The 18,195-nt window shown below is 33.3% G+C and overlaps 1 protein-coding gene across 1 annotated transcript in view; it reads right to left on the bottom strand.

Moving 5' to 3' along the window:
• Positions 1-18,195, bottom strand: part of Diaph2 (diaphanous related formin 2) — an 821,535-nt gene that overhangs the window by 431,371 nt on the left and 371,969 nt on the right. Inside the window, exon 21 of the mRNA XM_077793878.1 lies at positions 4,429-4,530. Coding sequence (XP_077650004.1) covers positions 4,429-4,530 — 102 coding nt within the window. The remainder of the gene's footprint in view (positions 1-4,428; positions 4,531-18,195) is intronic.

Raw genomic sequence — 18,195 nt, 5'->3', positions numbered from 1 at the left:
TATAGTTTTACTGCTATAGAACAGTACTGATGTTTTAAGCAGATAAATAATATAATGCAATACAAATATGCTCTAGAAATGCCACCATGAGGACAACTATGCTTAGACTGATTCGGAGAAGGGCCAAAGTGTAAGTGAGAGAAACCAGCTACAAGTATATTGTTAAAGCTGAACACAGTGATGGACACTAGTAATCCCAGCTACCTGGGAGTATGAGGCAGGAGGATTGCAAGTTTGAGCCAGCCTCCCCAGTTTAGTGAGACTGTGTCTCAAAATAAACAATAATAAGGGTGCTCAGGATGAAGCTCAGAAGTAAAGCACCCCCAAGTTTAATCCTAGTACTGTATGTATGCACAAACATTAAATATATGTTGTAATAGTCAAAGACAATGGCCATGCTAATCTGGACTAAGGCAGTACTAGTACAAATGGTAAGAAGTGAGGAGATCTGATGTATTTTTCAAGTGTGATTAAGAGGTAATTAATGTTCTTTCCTAGATCAATTTCAAATTATTATTTAAGGCAGAATCTTGATTGCTATTGGTTGAAGAGGGAATAAGAGGTAAGGCTTTAGAGAGTAAATGGAGACTAATCTTTGACAAAACTAAAGTGAGAAATGGAGAAAGGGCAGTAGCTTGCAAAGGCCTTAGGGTCAATGATAGATGTTGCATTCATTCATCCATCTATATATTCATTCATTTTTAGACAGCAAGTGACTTATTTTCCCCCATAAATAAAAAAAGCAGAGTGGAGCCTGACAAATTGAATATGCAATGGAAGCTAAGCAGGCAAGAAATACTGATGTCTTTAAGTAGGCATAGGAGAGATAGACGCACGCGCGCGCGCGCACGCACACACACACACACACACACACACACCCCAGAAGGGAACAGTAGCTAAAAGCACTGGCTATGAATTCAGACTGTCTGGGATTGAATTCTGTATCTGTGCACCCTTGGACAAGTTACCTAGCCTTTCTTGCCCTCAGTTTCATCCTCTGTAATATGAAGCTAATAATATTGTCAACTTCAAAGGGTTCTTCACAATACATAAGATAGTTCAAGTAATCATGCTTAGTACAGAACATGACACAGTAAGTCTCCATTATATTTTTACTACTCACAATGCATCCCTTGTAATGGTTCAATCTCCAGTACCAATAATAAACAAAAAATTTTAAAAAATAATACCAATAATATTGGTAATAATAATTGTACATCTCTTTTTCTGAGGTTTGGAAGAAAATGAGTTAATGAAATATATGGGGCTGGGGATATAGGTCAATGGTAGAGCACTTGCCTAGCATGTGCAACATCCTGGGTTCAATCCCTAGCACCCCACAGAAAAAATCATTAAGTCAGGAAATGCTAAATGTGAGGCTAAGCTGGGAAGATCACTTGAGCTCATGACTTTAGGACCACACTAGGCAACAAAGAAAGAGCCCATATCAAGAAAACAAAAAGATATGGCTAGAGATAACTTTGTAGGTAGAAGAGATATTGGAGACACTGAAGCTTAAGTGCTTTTGCTTTTCTCTGGAAAGCAAGAGGTTAGGTTGTTTGTGGTAAGTGAAAAAAGAACTAGCAGGTGATAGAAGATTGTAGGATAATGGTAATAAGAAAATATAGGCAGGATGAGAATGCAAAGGAGTTTTAGTTCCATTCTGTAAATTCAGGGAGACATTGAAGGTTTTTGATATAAGAAATTATATGATAAACACATATTTTTTCAGAAGACTAAATTAATAGTGTTGATAGGTGAAAAGAGCAGACACAAGGCACCTCTAGAGTTTGGAGCCTCTCTCATTAGTGCAGAAGAGTACATGTATTCCTAAAGGTATCCTCAGTTAAGGTATTTGGGTATATTCACACCAAAGTAATTTAACTTTTTTTTGTTTTAGCATGATTTTTACTTTTATAGCTCAGTCGCATACTTTTCTTTTCTTTTGTTTGTTTCTTTGGTAGCAGTTGAACCCAGGGATTCTTAACTACTGAGCCACATTTACAATCCTTTTATGTATTTTTTTAGAGACAGGGTCTCACTGAGTTGCTTAGGGCCTGGCTAAGTTGCTGAGGCTGGCTTTGAACTCACTATCTTCCTGTCTCAGCCTCCAAAGCCCCTGGGATTAGAGGCATGAACCACCGTGCCCAGCCCACATACTTGTCTTTAATAATTGTCCTTTAATAATTGTCCTATAGTTCAATTCAATAAACATCATTTACTTATGAAGATACTGTTCTGAACACTGCAATGCATGCATACATGCTTAAAAGACTAAAGTTTATAATTAATTAAAAAATATTTTCCTGGGGCTGGGTTTGTGGCTTGGTGGCAGAGCACTTGCCTAGCATGTGCAAGGCACTGTGTTCAATCCTCACTACCACATAAGAATAAATAAAATAAATATCTATCAACAACTAAATGTTTTTTAAAGAGAGAAAGAGAATTTTTTAAATTTTTTTTTTAGTTTTTGGTGGACACAACATCTTTATTTTCAAAATTATTTTTAATGTGGTGCTGAGGATCGAACCCAGTGCCCCGCGCATTCCAGGCAAGCGCGCTACCACTTGAGCCACATCCCCAGCCCAAACAACTAAAAAAATTTTTTAAATATTTTCCTAACAATGCATTTACCTAAACTTTATTTGGCAAATTCTGTTTTATATGTTCTTAGGTAATTTACATAGTATAACTGATTTGTAATTGCCTTGATATTTTCCCCAGAGACATGTAACTATGTATAGTGAGAGTAAATAAGAGGACTAGGTGAATTCATGTACACACAGACTGAGAATTATTTATGGTTATGTGCATAAACAAGAAATCTCTTCCATTTTCTATTTTGCCTTTAGTTCAGAAGGTATATTGCTTTTTATGTCCCAAACTTCATTTCCTGAGTGGTACCAAGGATATTCCTCTTGAAGGACTTGCTTGGCAAACTAATACATCTTCTAAGATAAACTGCATTCGAAGAAAAAAATGGCTTCAGAGAAACTGCGGCGTAGTGTACCTACTGTAAAACTCATAACCATCATGACACAGTGGAAATCTCACATGGTGTACAGCCCTGCTTCAATTACAATATGAATCTGAGAAGCTCAGGTTTCAAGTGTGGCCTTTGGTCTAGAAAATTTTATTACTTAACATTGTGCTAAAATGCTGCAATTTAATAAATAATATTAATTCAGTTGACTAATAATATTGATTCAGTTGACTAATTTTCCTAACTCAAAAGTTAGTGAAATACATTCTTCAGGTAACTTTTTATGCTTTTGTTGATCTCAAATGCCTATGTCTGATTTTCTTTTAAGGGATTTGACAAAAAAAAAAAACATTTAAATCAGTAGGAAATGACATGTATTAGAATTAAAGTACTCTAAATATCGGCAGGCAGTTATTCCACATGTTCAAATGGAATATGTAGAGCCTCATCTTTCATATATTGATTTTAAACAAGATATTGAAATTGCAAAGTTTCAAATACACAACTATTAAAAAACCTTATAAAATATTTTGGATGAAGCAACAGTATTTGACTATCAGGACAAATGGCAATTTAAAAATGTTTACTATGCAGACAGAAAATGTTCAGGGAGTCAGAGAAAAACTGACATTCATAATGGAACTGTTTCATTCACATGACAAATAAATTTGTATTGAATATCTAAGTAAAGTATACCTTTTAACTCCAATAAATGAAGTAAATCATGATGTCCTCTTCCCTACCTTTTTTGAAAAAAAATTGCCAACTATTTGAATAGCAGAATTGGGGAATACTTAAAATATATTAACTACATTCTATAGTACATATCTTATACCTAGTCATCTTTGGAAACACTTAAGAGAAGGGGGAATAAAGAAAATTGATTAATTCCAATAATATCAACCATATGAGGTATATTTGTAAGATATTGGTCTCACCTGAAACAGCATATTTAGAGCTTTCAATCAATTAATGACACTCTAGAAAATCTGAAAATACCCATGCTTTTTCTGAAATAATATATACCATGGAAAAGTCTCTAGTATTTAGCTAGTTATCCAGTTATTATCCTTGCATTGAAGACTAGGTTTGGGGAAGGCAAATTCTAACATGGAGATATGAATGAAAGAAAAAATAGCCAATACAATATTGCATTTTGTATTTTACATATAGTAATACAACTTAATTTCAATTTAATTTAATTGAGAGGATCTCATGATATATCTTAGGGTATTTTGTGAACATAAAAATTAACTTGGTTATTTTTTAATACCATGAAAAATATTAGAGGTAAATAAGGATTTTTTCCTGACAGTCAATATTATATGTAATTATGTAGTTACAAAGTCAGAAAAAAATCAACATCTGAAATGTCTCTCTTTTCACTGTTTCTGACAAGTGTTACCTCCCAGTTGAGTTTTGAGGCCTTTCTACTCAATACATACCACAACTCCAAATTGCTCAGGCTCACAGAGGTCATCATATTCATTCTTAAGCTGTGCTAATTCACTGAGTACCTTCTGCTCAGGAAGATGTTTTACAAGGTTCTAAAAAGAAATGGAAGCAAAAAAAAAATAGTGTTTTATGATTAGGATCTTTAAGCATGTAAAAACAATTCTAAAAGTGATAAACTAGTAAATTTCCAGTTGCAGCTGTTATTGCATGGATACACACTCCCTTCCCATCTCCTACAGAATGTAACCTAAAAATAAACTAAATTAAGTATATACAATGTACAAATTTGATTGATTTCTATGCATTATAGTACATAAATGTCAAATAAAAAGAGTATGCAAGAATAAATGGCTTTCAAAAAATGACTAAGCTTCTGGGCCTTAAATACAGATCATACTTTTTAATCTCTGATTTCCTATCACGATGATCTAAACTGGAAATTGCAAACATTATGTAGTATTAGCTTGTGTATAGTAATACTAAAAAACAAAATATCAACTCTACTATTCATTTCTCAAAATTTGGTGCCACCTTCCATCTTACAAAGCACACTTGGCCTGTTCAAAAATTGCCCATTATTTACAATATCTATGTTTAAGTACATTAGACATTCTTATTATAATGGAGAATCCAGCAAAAGTAATGAAATATGAGGCATACCCAAGTGTGAGGCCAGTTATGGAATGAAAGGATGTGTCCCTCCAAAATTTGTATGTGTCTCTAAATAAAATATATAAAAGGTCTGGGGATGGGGCTCAGTGGTTAAGTGCCTCTGGGTTTTATCTCCATACCAAATAAATAAATAAGGAAAGAAATAAGGAAAGGAAAGGAAAGGAAAAGAAAAAGGAAAAGGAAAAGGAAAATAAAAAGAAAGAATAGGAAGGGAACGGAAAGCTAGCTTATTCTATTTCCACCATTTAGGATACAATGACAACTAAGGAGTCTTCAATCCAGAAGATGGCCCTCTCCTGAACCCAACAATGATGGCACCCTGAACTTGGATTTCTAAGCTTCCAAAATAATGAGAAATAAATTTTGTTGTTTATAAGTCTATAATACTATGTTTGTTTTGTTTGTTTTTGTGGTGCTGGGGATTGAACCCAGGGCCTTGTACATGCAAGGCAAGCACTCTACCAAATGAGCGATATCCCTAGCCCTATAATACTATGTTATAGAAACCTGAACTATGCTTAATAATGCCAGAAAGAATCAACATTAATAAAGTTATCTCCACTCATGCTATATTTAAATACAGTACTGCATTTTGTTGTTGTTTGTTTGTTTGTTGCTTGCAGTGCTAGAGATTAAACCCAGGTCTCACTCATGCTAGGCAAGTGTTCTGCCACTAATCCACATCCTCAACCCTGTGGTAGAGTTGTAATCATTACATTGTCTTGCAGTGAATATTTGTGGGACTTGTATGGAATTTTCATGGACATATGGAAAAAACGACGCTCTCCAAGTAAAACAAGTATTTGGTAGAATAGATTAAAAATGATCTATTTACTGGTATAAAAGGGAGTCATTTTACATAAAAAATACAAAAGGCCAAAAACAAAAGAAGAGAAAAAAAGATATTCATGTAAATTACAACCAAAAGAACTGAGGTTTCTACATTTTTGACACAAGATGGACTTAAAAAAAAAAAGAAAATTTAATGAGAGGCAAAGAAGGACATTACATATGGATAAAAAGGTTATTCCATCAAGAAAGTATGATGATTATAAACCCATGCCCACCTAAGACTAGAGCTCCAAAATTGAAATAAAAATTGACAGACTGGAAGGAAGATTTATAGCATTCTAAAATAGTACAAAGAGAATTAAATACCCTACTTTCAATAGTGGATAGACTAACTAGAAAACAAATTAATAAGGAGAGAGAAATTACATTACATTACACTACAAACCAATTAGAACAGACAGACATATACAAAACACTTCAACCAATAACAGTAGAATGTATATTTTTCTCAAGCACACATAAGAACATTCCTCAGGACAAATCATATGTCAGGCCTCAAAGCAAGTAAAAACAAATTTTAAAAAGACTAAAATTAAACAAAAGTATCTTTTGTGATCAAAATAGGAAGAACATAATAAGAAATAACAAAAGAAAGTCAAAATTTTCTAATTATGCAGAAATTTATCAACACATTCTTAAACAACCAATGGGGCCAAAAAATCAGTACAAGATAAATGAGAAAATCCTTTGAGATGAATGGAAAAAAAGAACAACATGCCAAGCCTTATGAAATACAGTAAAAGTCATACTAAGAGGGAAAAATTACACTAGTAAATACTTAAATTAAGGAAGAAAAATCTTAAATCAATAAATTAACTTACATCTTACATAACTAGAAAAGGAAAAACTAAATCTAAATCTAATAACAGGAAGAAAATAACAAAAATTGGAGATAAACAAAATATCATACACCACTGCAAGTGTGCTTTTTCTTCTCCCCATTTATCTTTTCCCTTCTTCAACTCAACTGGCTTTCCATTAATCTCTGAGCCTGTAATGGTACCCATTATCTAACTAATGATACTCAAATTTTAAAATATTGTGCTATTTGATTTAAAAGAGACACAGATATGGATAGAATGACAATATACATGTGTTAAAATGAAATCAAGAACATACATTATTTGCTTCACTAGTATGATTTTTCTCAAATAGAATGAAAATGTAAATAATTGCTACAATATTATTTTCATTTTACTAGAATATTTGATGCATGAAAATTATTCAATTTTAAAAAATGTTACTGTTAGTGGGATTTTTGTACACTATGTTATTAAAAACAAAGACTGGTAACTTGAATAATTTTTACTATAGTGAAACTAAATTAGAAAGATTAAGAACATTATTATAATTATGAAATAATGCAATTCTCTATATTGAAAACTTTCCTTCTCAATTGTAGGTTTAACTGTGAAAATAAGCAATACAGAATGAATTTGGCCTAAAATAGAATTTTAGCACAGAATGTGATTTCTTTGTTGTTATTTTATTTCACTTATTGCTATAGATAGCAACTCATCTTCCGAATGCAGGCTCTGCAGTAGGAGGTGACATTTCTTTTCTGTTCAGCTATATGAAATATTTAACACTTTCATTGGGCCTGGGTATATTCTGACTCTGGATAATAGTTTATTTGAAATGCACAGACTTTTGGAACTTCCAGTGCTTAGTAGATTCTATTTGAAAATGACAATTAGAATCAAATTCACTATCAAATTTATAAATTTATCACAGATTCAGATTACTATTACAGAACATAGTGCTTCAATGAGTCAGCTTCTATATTGTTCCATGTTGCAAGTGATCATCATAGCCAATCCTTAATCATACCTCATTATTTTACATTACTTTGAAGACAAATGTAGTATAAAACTTGACAATATTTCATGCCTATAAATAATTGAATAGAAGAGGAATAAAGATAAGAAGATACAGAGGAAAGAGAGATGTAGCAGTATTCATTTGCCTCCACTCTCTTTCACCTACTCATCAAAAGTATATCAAGAGAAGAAAATGGAAAAAATGTAGGAGTGTAAGGCACAGCATGAGACTGATGTGTACAATCCTAGGAATCAGTCTGAAGTATATTTGTGTGGTGAACTAAGGGGCCTCCTGGGAGAAAAATCTAAAGGAAGGGAAGCCAGTGGTAAGCAGAATGCACCAAGAAGGCCTCCAATTTGCAAAGAGTTGAGGTGATTCTGAGTGCAGCATATTTGTTTTCTAAATGTGTCTACAGACCCAGCCTACTGACTCCCAAAATGGTCAAACTTCTGAGTGCTGTGGAAAAGAGAACTGTATAAAGAACACTCCTTTGGTACCAATTTAATCAAGTACATTAAAAAAAGGAGAGGGGCTAAACTGTAGATCACTGGTAGATTATTTGCCTCATTGGAATAAGGCCTGGGCTTCATCCCCAGCACAGAAAAGAGAGAGAGAGAGAGAGAGAGAGAGAGAGAATTTTTTTTTTTTAATATTTATTTTTTAGTTCTCGGCGGACACAACATCTTTGTGAGAGAGAGAGAGAGAGAGAGAGAGAGAGAGAGAGAAAGAAACAGCCTTTTCATTTAGAAGGCTTCATAGTTGTGCCTCATGAGAAATTCTTTCCCTCTCCCCACACACAGTTGTCCCTAGGGGACTGGTCAAAACAGGAAACCAGAAGAATCACCTGAAGCTACTATGTGGAAGCTGAAAAGAATTATATGGAAAATGTGCAAGCTATTCCCTGAAGTCCCTACAGACATATAGTGTAGAGGCTTTTGAAAAGAGTTAGGGTCCTGAAGTAGCAGTTAGGAGCAAGAGCAAGAACAGTGTAGGTAAACTGGTGTGAATCAGCTAGTGTTGTAAAATTCATATTATCCAAGTACTATGTATTTTAAAAAATAAAAATAGCTTTTGAATTTCACGTTTAATTGACATTACAAACTCTTCTGATCTCAAAATAAATTGCAAAGGTGAGTTGATAGTTCAGACACCCTGAATACCTGCTGTAAGTGAAAAGCTATTCATAGTAGCAGAAGCTAGATATTATAAATTTTTAAAAATAACAGATTCTAAAAAACTGCAAGTCGATAGGCAAATATCCAGTAAAATTTCAAGGCATAAGCCCTTCCATTTCTCCCTCCTCCTGCTCACTTGCAAAGCATCTACCCCCCCCAAAAAAAAAATAAACTTCAGAATTGTGTTTAAAAGATCAATTCTGGGTCAGTATGAAAGTTTCATTCTAGAAAATGTCAATAAGTTGAAGTTCACGAAGAAAACAACAAAGGAGAAAACGGTAACTATGTCACCATATGAGCAGATTTTTCTTCATCTTTTATGCATGACAAATTCACTTTCTGATGACTGTCAGTGTTATCTGAAGGAAATTCTCCTTACAGACCATAGGCTTTTAACTACTTTTTACATTTCTGCAATTACTCTATAATGCTTCCAAAACTTTATTTCCTTTAAATGTTAATTGCACACTTAAAGGTTAGTTAAGTAATAGTACTGAACCATAATGCCCTTTCCTTCTTGCCAAAACATAACCTTTCTCTTTTGTCTTATATATCATTAAGTCATTTTAGTAGTAGGGTAGTATAGTTAGGTTCACTCTGATTAAGTCTATAATTTTCCACGTAAATGGAATGGAACGAATTTTTCTTTTTAAAAAAATATTAGTAGATTATTTTAGATAGATCAGTATTGTCTTAACTTATATTGATCAGTATTGTCTTAACTTATATTGATAAATATTTTTTCTTAACCCAGGTAACAAATGTTTCCCCAAAGTCTTCTAAATCTCTCTATATTAACACACTTCTCTCCCATTTTTCTTGATCAGAAAACTAATTCCTTAACTATTATAATTTATGATGTCATATGTTCCAACAATTTCATATAATATATGGTTAAATATAAGCATATGTACATGTGCATTTAATGTTACTTAATTCTATTCATGTGTTCTCCTCTTCATTTAAGTTAAATATTAAACACTTTGATGTCAGAGCTTGGTTCTAACTAAGTTTTTGTTTTATCCATCCATTTGATTGATATATACTGGGTGTCTATTATGTGATTTTTCACCACATTAGCCACTAGAAATTCTGCTCTCAGTAAGATCACAGATCCAAAAAGGCCATGTATGTCAATATAATTTTCTGTTGACAAGGCAGTCCGGAACATCTTTTTGCCGTCTATCATCTAGATAATGACCCTTCACATTTGCAAGGTATATCCTCGCTCCTCAGTTTCCTTTACCTATGAAGATTAAATTATAATCCCCAAGACTTAAACTCACTTAAATTTAAGCCAGCATTTTTTTTTGGGGGGAGGAAAAATAATTACGGGCTGGGGTTGTGGCTCAGTGGTAGAGCATTTGCCTAGCATGTATGAGGCACTGGGTTCCATTCTCAGCACTACATATAAATAAATGAATAAAATAAAGGTCTATTAACAAGTTAAATATATTTAAAAAATGATAATTATTGTTTTTTGTGAACCCTTTCTAAATATCTCATATATTTTCACAAGGAGAATTGTCAACTGAGTTTTAAAATAGTGAGGTAAGACACACTGGATGATCTCGAACAAGTCTTAGTCCTAGGAATTCATTTGTAACATGAACTGAGGGGAGCTAGTCAGACAGAAATTGAAAAAAAAAAATTCTACAATAAATTACAAACCTAGTTTTGCTTGAAATATTTCCCTCTAAAAGCAGTGTTCAAATTATCTATGAAAATAACCCATAAAAGTGTATTTGGCCTGGGGCACTGAGTTTCTAACAGATATAATAACAATAATAGTCTTCACCGTAATCCTCAAAAATTGATTGTTTGCCCAACTGGAAATATGTGTTCATGTTTATTTACAAACATTCACCAAGCTCACTGTACCAACACTATCATCAAATGCAAAGGAACAGGGATTATATGTAGAGAGGATTTGGAATATATATGCCAATGCTGAATTCCACAAAAGAAATGATTATTAATTAACAAAGAAAAGTCAGTGTACCAATATAGAGTGACCAAATATATTTCTTTTCCCATGATTGATTTTATTTGGTTAAGAAAGTTAATCATGGGGCTGGGGCTATAGCTCAGTGGCAGAGCACTTGCTTAGCATGTGTGAGGCACATAAAAATAAAGGAATTCTGTCCATCTACAATTACCAAAAAACTAAAATAAAAAAAATAAAGTTAATCATTTTGTGAAATCTCAGTTTTATTTTATATGTAGTCCCACTCCAAGAAGTCACTCCTATGGGACTGCTCACTCAGTCATCAACTACTCATTCATCCTCTGAAAGCCTGTCCTCCTGATTACACTTGACCTGTTGGGCCTTCTGAGGAGACCTGAGCATAAGTCCATATGTTCAGTATCTAAAGATATGCCTGGTAAACATCCACATATTGCCCTTTAAGTACATACAACCCTTACCTAGACCTGTCACTTTTCCTATGCAAAGAGGATGTATACATTCACATTATATGCATCTGTTTGGTACCTGTTCCTCACAGAACTTCAAATATTCTGCATGGATTTACGGCAGTCAATAACATAATGATGCTCATCATCAACAGAAGATATCTTCAACTCAAAGTAGCCATGATTTTGTTTTTAAAATGATATACAATATATAACTTATAAAAATTGAACCTCATTGCTATTCTCATTGAATCTAATATGCTAAATATATTATTCACAGTAACTTAGATAAATAGAGACCACAGATATTCCCTTGGCTAAATCACATCAAGCAGCTGAGTCTCAGGGAGTGGGGATAATGACATAGGAGACTGAAGAAAGGAAGGCCTTTATTTGGGAAAAGAAACAAGAATATGAACTTGAGGATACTCTTTCAAGTGATAACTGAATGTTCAAGTAGACAGTTAATATTATCTTTAGATAAATGGTTAGAAAACATGAGGAGTTAGGGCTAAATATATATCAAAGAGACTGACCAATACTTGCATTTGTTTAGCATTTTACAGCTTGCAAAGGTTTTAACATATGCATTTACTTAATTTTCCTAATAATCCAATTTGTAAGACTATATTTTGGCTCCATCTATGCTAAAACGCTTAAGACTAAAAGAATAAAATTTGAAAGTCATATAGGGAATAAGTGAATGAAGCACAATTTTTTGACCACTACACTGAAAATGGTATTTTAAGTATAAACCAATGAAGAATAGAAAATCCAAGGAGATAATATGGCAATTAGTCTTAGTACTCAAGTTAGAGAAGCAAACACCTTATATACTTTTCCTGAGAAATAAATAATTTCTCAACTGTACAGAGCTACATATACTGAAGAAAAATTATAAAGTGAAAACCCAAATATTTATTCTTAATTTTTGCACAAAGCTGAAAGATTGTATTACAATGAATAATTCTGTCATCTTGAATCCTTCAAATGCGACAAAATAAACAATGGACTTATTAAGTAGTTGAACTACACTTTCATTTTATTAAAATGTTATTATTAATATAGATAGGATGGGCTGGGGATGTGGCTCAAGCGGTAGTGCGCTCGCCTGGCACATGTGCGGCCTGGGTTCGATTCTCAGCACCACATACAAAGATGTTGTGCCCACCGAAAACTAAAAATAAATAAATAAATATTTAAAAATTCTCTCTCTCTCTCTCACTCTCTCTTTAAATATATATATATATATATATAGATAGATAGATAGATAGATATATAGATAGATAGATAGATAGATAGATAGATAGGATCCAGTGCATCTTACATGGCATTAAGTAAAATTAAGTCTTTATTTCTTGGTACCTCCTGTGTGTGTGTGTGTGTCTGTGTGTGTGTGTGCATCACATACTTCACAACACAAACAATAATGTCAATGAATTCATGTCTTCTAATGTAAAAGACTATTTTTTTTTCTGCTGTACTCGGGCATTCAACACAGGGAGCCTCATACATGCTAAGAAAATACTCTACAACTGAGTTACATCTCCAGTCCTGGAAGAAGACATTTTTGGGGGTGTATGATGCTGGGGATTGAACCCTGGACTTTGTAAGCACAAGGCAAGCATGCAGTTGAGTTGTATCCCCAGTCCACTAGAAGAAGAAATTTTAAAGGATAATTTAATTCCTACTCCAATTTCCAATGACAGACACTGCATGAGCTGTTTAACTTCATTTTGTGGCTACTTTATTAAAATATATATTTTTTAGTTGTAGTAGGACACAATACATTTATTTGTTTGATTTTATGTGTTGCTGAGGCTCAACCCAGTGCCTCACATGTGCTAGGCCAGCACTCTATCACTGAGCCACAACCCCATCCCTGTGGCTACATTTTACTCTTTTCCTACAGTTAGTTCAACTCACTCACCCACCTACATACCACAGAAGTAAAAACATTAGTTAGTCAAACAAAGGGGTTTAGAAAAAAAAACAATCAACTGTGCATTGAGCTGTGATCCAAGACTCGCTGTGTGATATTATTTGAATGACTTATATGACATGTTTAAAAATACATTTGAAATATTATTTTTAGTTGTAGATGGACAAAATACCTTTATTTTATTTTTATGTGGTACTGAGGATTGAACCCAGTGCCTTCCATATGTGAGGCGAGCACGCCACCACTGAGCTCAGCCCCAGCCCAATAAATACTTTTAAAAATAGCATAAAGTGAAGAGTTCAACAAAATTAAGCTATAAATATAAAACAAAAGACACCTACTATGTGATGAAGGGAAATGAGCCAATTCACAAGTAATATGGTTATCTTTATTCACAGATGAAAAATAACATGACCTGTAATTTAAAGCAATGTCGACAAGAGGTATTTGAAGCTTCATGAGGATGCATTCTGTCAGAATCAGAACTAAACATAAGAACTTTATATTTCTGGGAAATTGATGTTTTAAATGCATGATATGGCTTCTTGTTTTATTTTGGTCCATACTAATCAAATGTTCAAAACTTCTGTCAATGAAATTTGTAATGAATATAGAAAATAGAAGCAGATGACCAAAAGATTATTAAATTCTAAAACCTTACTACCTTTCATATTTAAAAGCAATTTTAAGACAATGGTTTACAACTGGAAACACTGTTTGCTCCCCAGGGGACATCTGTCAAAGTCCATTGGCATTTTGGGTTGTCACAATTGGTGATGAGGACTGCTATTGGTATCTAGAGGTTAATGCCCAAGGAAATTGCTAAATGTCTTAGAATGAACAAGACATCACTCCGAAAAAAAAGAAAAAGGAATGGGGGCTAAAACATCATACTGCCTGTGTTCAAAAAATGTGCCTTAAGTGTAAGATTTTAACACCCACCAAACTTTTTTTCAATATATTGATTATGCAATATTAGACATACAAAAATATATACCATAAGACAGTGAATACTGAGCTTAAAAAATGGAGTTAAATCTTTCTTGGGTATTCCTTCCTGTCTCTATAAAATACATTTAAAGAGATTAATTAAGGTAATATTATGGTTAATCTATATTACATTATGTAAAATATATAATACCATGTTAATTATCCTATATTACATTAAATTATACTGCAAATATGTTTCTTTAGTAGTTTCAATGACTACATACATTTCTACTTTACATTGAAATATAGAATTATAATAAAAACTTGCAAAGCACATATAGTATATAATGATTCATTCCTTGAGTATTAAAAGGTTTTGATTACTTCCTTAATACATAATATAAAGTGGGTTTATACATATAATTAATTATGAAGTGTTACAATTCATTAAATTTATGACTACCCGATAATCGTTGGATTTGAAGCAAATTTATACACTATAAAAATGAACTTTGGCTGAGCCAATGAACTACTTTATGCTTTAATAAAATGGTGTCAGAGTGGTAAAAGAATGAATATGAATCCAGTAAGAAAACAAAGTATCATTGTCCTCCACCTTGTTCCATGAATTCTATTGAGGCTACTGGAGAGTACACTCTGCCCCTAGGTTCTCTTGGATTGAGAGATTACTGCTTTTCATTTAGAAGTAGCCTTGAAGCCTCAAATTAGAGTAGTGGTTATGGCATAACCTTAATACCCATTTCCCAGTCTATGGTTATGAAAGTACATCTAAAAAACCAAACAATAAACAAACAAGAACAACAACAACAAAAAAAACCCTACAGTGTCCAAATTCTACAATTGCAAAGGAACTGCTGCTATAGGCTGATCATGATCTCAGTTCAATAAACCCAATAGATCTATAGTATGAAAGAAACAGAATTTTAATGAAGCTTAACTATGGCTTAAAGTGTATAAGACAACAAAAATATGATCTTTGAGGCCACATGTGGCTTGACTATTAATAATACACACACACACACACACACACACATAAATATATACACATATAAAATAGGCTCAATTTTTTGCACCTTAAGAATATTTCTTACAAATTAGTATGATTTTAAAAAAAGAATTACTAAAAATTACAATTTATTTTCTTTATAAACAATAAAACAACCAGTGTTGGTGAGAAATGAAATACTGGTATTAATCAACAATGGACATGAGAGAATGAAAATAAGGAGCTAAAACATTTGTTTGGAATAGGTGTGATTTTAAAAATAGACTGAAAGTAGTAAATTAGGCTCAAACAGGACTTCAGTCAAGAAACATATTTCTTGTATTTGAAAAAATTATTCAACTAACCAATTAAAACAAAAAGATGGAAAAAGAATGACAGTTCATGGATAAAAGTAATACCAGTATTTTCAAATTGTAATAGCCTGCCAAAAATAATTATTCACTCCACTATGACGAGAAATAAGAAAGAAATGTTTTATGATTGTTACTGTCATCGCTAACATTTTCCCTAAAGAATTATGAAAATGGACATGGTGAATACCAGTTGTTATTTAAGAGAAAAATGTTTCAAATTCTACAATACTAATGCTATTATAGTCCTAATTGATATACTTGTAGTCTTCTAAAGATATCAACCCTTATAAAGCACACAAACACATGCAGACTCACAAGCCTGCATAAAATACAGATGGTCGATAGCCACGTAAATAGATCAATGATTACAAAGATGGATTGAGGATACAAAAATGAGCTCTACTATTACACATGCATGAACTTCCTGACTATAAGAATAATTATTCTCTAGAACTGGTTAATTGAGGGAAGTGACGAATCTTTTTTTGCCAGCAGAATCAATAGATACCCATCTATCTTTGATGACTTAGGTGTGGCATTGCTTGGAATCCAGGCAATGGATTACATGACCTTTGCTTCCCTCTAATCATTCTGTCACGATTAAAGAATAAGTTATATAGATCATATAAACTGTTTGGAGATGTAAAAATCACATTTGGGAAACATAATCATGTGGCAACCTGTAGATTCTGCATATCATATACAACATGGTCCTGGATACGTGTCTGGGTTTTAAAAAAGTAATATAACCAGGATATATGGAAATCATGGGGGGGGGGCTAGCTGAAATATTCCCATACATGCACTGCAGAGGAATGCTTATGGAAATATTTGAGTAGTTTCTAGGCATTAAGGAGGTATCTTGGACCTGGGTTTAATCTGGGGTCTTACTGAAGATAATTTATCTTTTCACTAAAGATAGAATGTATTTAAAATAAAAGGAAGGGAGAGGGAAGGAAGAGGGTGACATAGAGAAAATGAAGCAAGTGGACAGAGAGCAGCTAATCAGACATCAGACAGTACCCTGTCCAGCAGGAATGCACTTGTCCCTTAAACATGAGGGAGATGGATACCAAAAAACCATGAATACACAGAACATTTGCTTAAAAAATATGGATGTTCAATACATTGTGTGGATTGTTTTAAGAAAGAACTACAGGGGTTGTACAGTCCATTTCAAAATCCTTGGCGGGGGGAAAGGATTTTTGAAGTTTTCTCCATGAAAAATGATAAATGTGTAAAGAGATAGATATGTTATGTCAGATTTAAACTTTACAGAATATTATGGTTTATATGTGAGGTGTTCCCAAAAAGCTCATGTGTGAAAAAATATGAGAGTGTTCAGAAGGGAAATGATTAAGTTGTGAGAGCCTTAAACCAATCAGTGAAATAATCCTTGATGTGATTAACTAAGTGTTAACTGGAGGCAGGTGGGATATGGCTGGAAGAGGTGGGGAATTGGGGATGTGGCTTTGGAGTATATATTTGTACCTGGTAGTAGAGTCTATTTCCTGATAATCATGTAAACTGCTTTGCTCTACCATGATGTTCTGCCTCACTTTGACCCATAAGAAATAGAGCTGGCTTTCTTTGGACTAAGATATCTGAAACTATGAGTCCCCAAATAAAATTTTATTTTCTTCCCATAAATTGCTCTGGTCAGATCTTTTAGTCATAGCAGTGAAAAAATAAAAATTTTAAATAAGCTTTTGAAAAAAAGATATTTCTTCCCTGGATCTCATTCTCTTACTTACTTTACCTAAAAACTCAAGCCCTCTATTGACTTATGACACATCATAGCATCCTGGTCTGCAATGACCTGAAATCTCTTAACACCACCCCTTCCATCAAAGCATGTGGTCTCCAGAAATACAGTTTTTAATCTTCCATTTGCCACCTTTTTCCCCTAGTAGCCTCAAGAACTTCACTAGCCCTTATACTCCAACAATCACTTCTTTGCAAATGACAACAATACTCTATTTTCAGTCCTGACCTCTATTATGACTTACACTACATGTTCAAATGTAATGTTATCTGTACAATTTCTCTCCTCTACCCTGGATTTCTACCCTACCTTTTTTGCCTCTTTTTGTTGTCAATGGTAAAAAGATTCTATCACCAAGATTTTTCAATGACTTTTTTTTACTTCTTGTTTAGTCACCTTTCCTTTTTCTATGGCCCTGATATGTCAGAAATTTATTATAATTAAACTTTAAATTGTGATAATTTAACTAGTCTCTTTATATCAAGCCAATTAGTATATGCTGTAGCTACATTAACTTTCCAAAACATACAACTTGACCATGTACAAACTCAACACCTTGGCATTCAAGGTGTCTACCTGGGACCACAATGTCTGAGTGTTATAGAAACCCAAAATGAGTCAAAGTGAGTAAGCTATAGGGAACAGTGAGAACTGTGGCAATCTGGAGAATGTGGGACATTAAAATTCTATTATTTAACCACATAAAGGCCAAATAAAACATATTTGGAGAGAGTGAGTGAACGACTTAGGGTCACTACTTTGTGATCTCTATGGCTCTACATCATGAACTGAACCAATCTATGAC

Source organism: Urocitellus parryii, chromosome X, assembly GCF_045843805.1.
Source record: "Urocitellus parryii isolate mUroPar1 chromosome X, mUroPar1.hap1, whole genome shotgun sequence".
In the NCBI taxonomy this organism is placed as follows: Eukaryota; Metazoa; Chordata; class Mammalia; order Rodentia; family Sciuridae; genus Urocitellus; species Urocitellus parryii.
Note: the sequence above shows the minus strand (reverse complement) of the source record. Positions and strands in the feature narration are given on the sequence as shown.